This window comes from Rutidosis leptorrhynchoides, chromosome 5, assembly GCF_046630445.1.
Source record: "Rutidosis leptorrhynchoides isolate AG116_Rl617_1_P2 chromosome 5, CSIRO_AGI_Rlap_v1, whole genome shotgun sequence".
NCBI classification, from domain to species: Eukaryota; Viridiplantae; Streptophyta; class Magnoliopsida; order Asterales; family Asteraceae; genus Rutidosis; species Rutidosis leptorrhynchoides.
In genome coordinates, this window is record NC_092337.1 from 22,880,347 (window position 1) to 22,887,615 (window position 7,269).

The window sequence follows — 7,269 nt, forward strand, 5'->3', positions numbered from 1 at the left end:
AACTTACCCATAATGGATCATAAACTTATTTGAGTAACTTAATAGCATGATTTTATGGTATGATATCAATTATTTGTTGAATGTTACTACTGTTCTTCATCACTCGCACTAGTGAGCATTCACTCGTATAGTTGAGGTAGTCAACTGTGTTGTGAACCGTGCGAGTGAGTGGTGATGAGCAATTTATGTTTTGACTGTGATGATACGTACAGATGATACGTGACTCGTACGAGTCACTAGTCACTCGTGTGATGAACCGTACGGATCATGTGATTCATTGTAGGATGTTTGGTCATAGACCAAACGTACGAGTGAGTTGTCAACCGCACGGTTGAGTGTTCTCAAACGTGCGTGTGACGGTGTTACTCGTACGGTTGATAGACCACTTGTAAAGTGATTAAGTGTTGGTTTTGGTGTTGTTTTATTATTGTCGGGTTGTTATCAAGATATGATTACTGACTCGAATTGTATCATTCTCAGGTGATAAAGGAACGGAGAAGACTCAGTAACATTAGACCACTGAGTTCTTGCTGGTAACTGATGAGTGGGACTATCCTTATGGATATTGGTATTTAGTAACAAGTGTAGTTACTACCCACTGTTTGGTTAATATAGATTATGATAATCTATGTATGCATGTTAATTATTATTGTAATGATAAGTAGTAGGTTATACTACTGTTATCAGGTTTCCGCTTAGATTGAAATAGTAGGATGCCTGATTAGATTGCCTTGTGGTTATTAGTGATGTTACCTACAATGAGATTGTAGGTGGGTTATGTGCACATTAGGGAACTGGCCGTGTATAGAAGGGTCTGTACCGTCCGTGTATAGAAGGGACAGAAGAGGTCAACTGTGTATTGAAGGGTTGGGCTCGAGGGTTATTGTATGGGCAGTATATTACAATTGACGTATGTAAACGTCAGGAGAGGTATATTGTGGGACAATAACCGGAGCTATCGATACGGCTCTAGCTTGATCAGCTAGTAGTTGTAGACCTGGCACGGTCAACGATCCTCTTGGGATTTTATTGCCGTTAGTGCTATGTATAGACGTTAGTGCTATGAGAGTGAATAGTTGTGTAAAGCTACTGATATTATTGGTAAGTAGCTATGTATAGCTATGGATACCTTTATTATATAGGTATGTAAGGCTGTGTAGTATAGTGCCTTTGGTGCCTTTACTGAATAGCTTGTTGATATTATTGCTACTCTGTTAATTGACTCATTGCCTAGCTCTGTATGATATAGTTGAGTAATGCTATATTATGTGATAGCTATGTAATGCTATGTCCTTATACCCTTGACCTAATGCATGATCCCTAAAATCTAGGCTTGGTACTTTGTATTAGTATCTATTGGGATATCTCACTCACTTAGCGTTGTGCTAATCCCCCACATTTTCTCCCCTGCAGGTTATATTGTTTGCATGCTAGAGACGGGAGAAGATAGTTGTACTTTGGTTATGTTTGACACACTGAAGAACTCTGATGTCTGATAACTATGCCTAACTTTTTTGAAAAGTAACACCAGTTGAACTGTAATGAATAGTATCATATATGTTTAATATATGCTTATAACCACGATTTGATAAACTAATATTCCGCTGTGTAATTTAATAAAAAAAGTACGGTGTTACACAAAGTGCTCGTAAAAACCCATAGTTCTAGCCTATTAAAGAATCACTAAAGGTCAGGACAAAAGCAACCATCTTCTATCTCAGGGCTTCAGATATCCGGCAAGATGTATTCCAAATGGGCATCAAAAAGGATGATGCTGTCAGTGAATGGGTTCCAGATTTCAATTCAGAACATGAAATAAACTCCGACGATGATGGTGTATCGTAAAAAGATAGTCCAGCAGAGAAGGAATCCAAAACGGTGGAAGATCAAGGGTCTAAGTGTCTCGATACTGAGAAAAACTTTAACTGCAATAATAATGTTGGCGGCTCACCACCAAAATCAAATAATAATGGTACCTCGGGAAACCATAGTCACTGTTACGAGGTATATAAAAACTCTAATGGTTGCGATGAAGGGGACCACAATCAAGCAAGCATGGATGAGCTAGGTAAACATCAACCAATTGGACCAGACACTTTTTTCAATAGCCTAATCCCTTTAAAACCTATTAGCTCCCCTAGAAACAAGCCCAATTACACACCTCACTCGCCAAGCCCATTACATCATCCCCAAGAAACTATCTCATTTATACATTCTATTCCTTCAGCCCACCCAATACCCACGACTATCCATTCTAGTAGTCCACTAGCCCAACACCCTAAATCTGACCTCAACCCTTCTACCCATTACTCACCAGTCCAAAGCCCTAAACCAACGCGGGTTGAAAATAACAACCCTGCAAGCCCATTAGCCAACCATGAAGTCAGCCCAACTCAAGTCAGTAACTCGCCCTCTAATACCGAACATCTGCCAAATAATCTCGAATCTACCACCTTGAGCCCAATAAGAACAATTAAACTTTTTGGTGATATTGAACTTGATAATGACCGAAGCCTAATTATCCATTACTACCCAAAGCCCAGTAAAGCAGTCCAATTTTCCTCCACCACGAGCCCTAACTTCACAACGTCCACTACCTATTCCTAATGCACCTTCAAAATATAACCACTCTGTCACCCCCTCAGCTAGCTTTAAATCAACCAAAAAACCATGGCAAAAGACAACAAAAGTAAATCTAAAGCATGGAACACAGCAAGCACTCTCAAAACATCGTCACGTTTTCTCCAGTTTAAACACCTTGCTAGATAAAAATCAAAAGCCAACATATCCAGATCCAAATCGATGTCTACCACTAGTACTGAAATGAAAAATTCTAAAAGCCTATCACACAGCTCCTATAAAAGTGTAGGTTTGGATGATTACGACTCCAAACTAGGTCTACATTGGGATGGGAAATCCCAATAGAATCTTTAAGTACCTATCATTGTTTTTTCTACCAAAATGAAAATTTTATCAATTAACATTCGAGGGTTTGGAAAGGATGATGATTCCAAGAGTAAAGTCAGCTAGTTTCGAAAGATGGGATTATCTGAACTACTACATATAGTTATTGTACAAGAAAGCAAGTGCAACAAGGTAGATGATAAATGGGTCGAACTAATTTGGGGTTCACCAAACTTCAAGTATGTTCAAAAACCCAAAATCAGAAAATCGGGTGGCTTACTAATCATTTGGGATCCAAACATATTTAAAGTGAATGTGGCGGTGGAAAAGAGATTCTTTCTTCCTATAAAGGGAAATGGAAGGGTAAGGAAAATGATTCGATTATAGTGAATGTTTACGGGCCTCACAAAGATAATGAAAAAAAAAGATATTTTGGGATAGCTTGGAAGGCTTGATTAAATCTACGGCAGCAGATTGGATACTAGCAGGTGACTAAGGGTGAATTTTGCAAAAATTTGCATATATGGAATTGGCGTTCATGATAACTCCGTTTTAGAAATGTCAACTTATATTGGTCGTCGGGTAGGTTCATTCTTGTTCACCTACCTAGGCCTCCCGATTGAACAAAACATGAATAATATGCGTGATTGGGAACCGGTGGTGGATAAGATCAAATCTAGGTTACCGGATTGGAAAGCAAAAGCAATGTCTTTCAGTGTTCGTCTTACCCTAATAAAAGCGATCTTAAGTAGCCTTACATTATATGCCTTCTCCCTATTCCGTGTTCCATCGTGTGTCATCAACTTGCTCGAGAGCTTGAGATGTAAGTTTTTTTGGCGTGGGTCGGATGAAAATGCGAAAATAGCTTGTATCAAGTGGAAAACATTCTATTACCTTATGAGGGCGGGGGGCTTAATATCGGGTCTTTAAAAGCAAAAAATTTAGCCTTGTTAGGTAAATGGTGGTGGCGATTTCGTACCGAGAAAGATGCAATTTGGGTCAAAATCATTAAAAGTCTTTATGAAGGGATGAGAGGTTAGGTACAAACACTTCTTTGGACACGGTTAGGAAAAATTCGACTTGGAGTAGTATATGTAATATTGGATTGCAAATCGATAAAGTACGCAAATAGTGAAGAGGATTCATGGTCATGTAAATCACAATCGAATGACTTGTTTGCAACAAAAACACTGACCAAATTAATCGATAAAAAGTTGCTACACCACAACAACAGTTCGATGGTAACCATGCGTAACATAATGCTCCCTCAAAAAGTGGGTATATGTGTATGGCGTGCCAAACGAGAACGAATCCTGGTACGCGAAGAACTAAGCAAAAGGGGTATCGATTTAGACTTTGTGCTTTGTCCAGTGACATCGAAACCACAGAACATATACTTCTCCATTGTCCGTTTGCGAAAGATGTATGGTCTCATGTGTTTCATTGGTGTAAGTTTGGAAACGTGTCTTTCTCGAGTTTGGAGGAAATGTTTGAAGGCCAGAAGCCATCCTCCCAATCCCCCTCAAAATCGTTTTTATGGCAACCAATCGAATGGACATGTGGTTATACCATATGGAGAAATAGAAATCTCGCCATCTTCCAAAAGAAAAAAGGTAATGGCCCAATGACACTTGACGAAATCCAAGTAAAATCATTTGAATGGATATCAAAACGCTCGAAGGCATGCTCATTAGACTGGAACCAATGGCTTTTAAACCCTTCGATTCAAGACGATCATGGGTGAATTTAGTTAGTCTAGATGTAATGCCTAAATCTCATGTTTAGATGTATTTTTGCTCCCTCCTGTTTATGTCTCGCCTTGTAAATTTCGCATTTAGCTTGCTCTCGCAGGCTATCAAATGTTTCTGCAGTTCATATTAGTAATAAAATTTTTGCCTTTCAAAAAAAAATAAAAATAAAAATGTATTAATAATACTTAAATGAAGAAAATGGATAACTTTAAATTTTAAGTTGGATATATGTGATATTAAGATGTTTAGTTGGGGAAATATATAATTTTAATGTTTAGTAAGGGATATATGATATTCAGTTCACTCTTTTTTCACGATCTTATCACCACAACAAAGTACACTTTCATTCCGGGGGAACTTTAAATATAAATATAATTAGTTTTAATAAAAGATACGAAGTATTTTTATTTAAAAAAATTAATTAGCTAGCACGTAGACATGTCCCCGCAGTAGGTTACCCGATTTTTTTATTTATGAATGAAGTTGAAAATCTAAATATATTTAGTTTTGATAAAAATAAGTTTTTTAAGAAAAAGTTAACGGGTTCTGTAAAATAATTCAAGATTTTTTAATTTCCTTTTCTATAATTGAAAAAAAATGAAGTTAGGAGGATTGTAGGGTGACAAATGATATAACTATTGTGTGGAGTAGGTATGATAATGATCACCCGATTTAGTGGATATTCACCTGATCGACCCGATTAACTATGGACATAGATGAATCTAAATGAATAAGGATATGAATAAACCTAAATATATATGAATATGTATGAACCTAATTGATATGGATGAAAAATTTCATTAATGGATCTATCTAATAACACAAGAAATACATATACAAATACATAAATATATTTTTTCGTACGGCAGAAATTAAAAAAAAAAAAATTACAAAGAACAACTAGTAAGGAGCTAGCAAAAGAAAATTACAAAGATAACAACGGGTGTTGTAACCACTCCGTCCAGTTAAAACTAGACTTGTGGTATCGCGAGTACAACCAATTAAAACTCGAAATGACAATGTTATCGAAAACGTGGGACTTCCTATAGTTTTTTTTTCCTTAAAAGTAATGCCGTTACGTAAACCCCAAATATTCCAGAAAGTTGAATAAGATATGATTCGAACGATAAGTCTTTGATTTCCTTGAGCCGAAAAAGATTTGATCTAGTTCCAAGCTTCTTCCACCGAATTCCAAATAAGGATGTTAATCCCTAACCAACGCCCCACCTTACACCAAATTTGATAAGAAGTGTCGCAACGAACAAACAAGTGGTTGTGGGATTCTTCCAAAACGTCGCATAGGCAACAATATGTATTGTCAAAACCAAGCCTCTTGCTTCTAAATTACGAAGAGTCGCAAGTCTATGGAGTCTAAGCCGCCAAATGAAAATGTTGACTTTAATAGGAACGACTTTGCACCAAATAGTTGTAACATTGAAAGGGGCGTGATCTACCGCATCAATGAAACGTCTAGCATCAGAAACATTATATAAGCCATGTTGAGAAGTGTCCCACCACAATGAGTCATCCTGATCATTAAAGGTAACCGAAGAGAGCAAATTATGGAGTTCAAGAAGTTGCGTCTCTTCAGCACCACCCCGAATATTTCTTCTCCACAACCACACCCAACCTGTGTTGTTAAAGTGAGACGCAACAGTAGAGAATTTGAAATTATCGAGGTCGTATAACCGTTTGAATTTTATGCATAAAGGGATCGGACCCAACCATGGGTCATGCCAAAAGTCAGAAGAGATACCGTTATCCATAATGAATTAACTACTGCAAATGCATTTACCGTTAAACATACATTTTGTTTGTAACCATAAAATGAATTAACTATGATATATTATAATAAAACAAGTATATCTAACAAAATAAACATAAAAATTACCCATTTAATTTTTTATAATCTATATTCGATAGTAATTCAACAAATTATGTTTTATTTTCGATAAACATGAACCATGTTGTGGATAGATTTTAATTATGTCATGTTATATTTATTTCGTTATATTATGTTTTTGTTTTCATCACATATTCGGAAATATTATAACATTTTTTGAATATCTAGTGGATATTCATTAACCTGTTTAATCCAATAAATATGCATATGGATGTATGGACTGAAATTAAGTGGATATGGATATAAATATGAATCAGTGTCGGATATTGAGGCGTGCAAGGCGTGCGGTTGCACCGGGCCCAATATCTATAGGGACCGTTATTGAGGCGTGCAACCGTTATTTTGATTGATCTTAATACTTATGACTTTATTAGTATTATTGAACTTTTAATGAAATAATTTCGTATATAAAGGACATATTTTATGTTATTGAATAGGGCCCATAAATTTAACAAAACGGCCGTGATATGAATGAATAAAAACTAAATAGTTATGGATTTAAAAGAGCCATCATCCGATCCATATCTCATCCATTAACATCTCTAATGTGGACTTATCTCCGCAATAGTGTTAGTCAAATTTACAAAATCATTTGAACCTCACATTGGCGTCCTCAGAATAGATGTCTTCGTTGAAGATACTTTTTTCTATTAGTGAATGACATTCATATAAGTTAGACAAATTCATATTCATATAAAAATTATGTATAGT

At 36.3% G+C, this 7,269-nt stretch overlaps 2 protein-coding genes across 2 annotated transcripts; one reads left to right on the forward strand and one right to left on the reverse strand.

The window, feature by feature from the left end:
• The first annotated feature begins 4,192 nt into the window (after positions 1-4,192).
• LOC139848454 (uncharacterized) lies at positions 4,193-4,648 on the forward strand. Its single transcript, XM_071838187.1, has one exon. The coding sequence runs from the start codon at positions 4,193-4,195 to the stop codon at positions 4,646-4,648; it is 456 nt and encodes a 151-aa protein (XP_071694288.1).
• A 1,218-nt stretch (positions 4,649-5,866) lies between these two features.
• On the reverse strand, positions 5,867-6,421 carry LOC139848455 (uncharacterized). The gene has a single exon (XM_071838188.1). It carries the CDS (start codon positions 6,419-6,421, stop codon positions 5,867-5,869), a length of 555 nt encoding a protein of 184 aa, XP_071694289.1.
• Between the last annotated feature and the right edge of the window lie 848 nt (positions 6,422-7,269).

Excerpts from the sequence above, each read along its gene's own strand:
- LOC139848454 (XM_071838187.1), top strand. The coding sequence starts at position 4,193 with ATGGCGTGCCAAACGAGAACGAATCCTGGTACGCGAAGAACTAAGCAA.
- LOC139848455 (XM_071838188.1), bottom strand. The coding sequence starts at position 6,421 with ATGGATAACGGTATCTCTTCTGACTTTTGGCATGACCCATGGTTGGGT.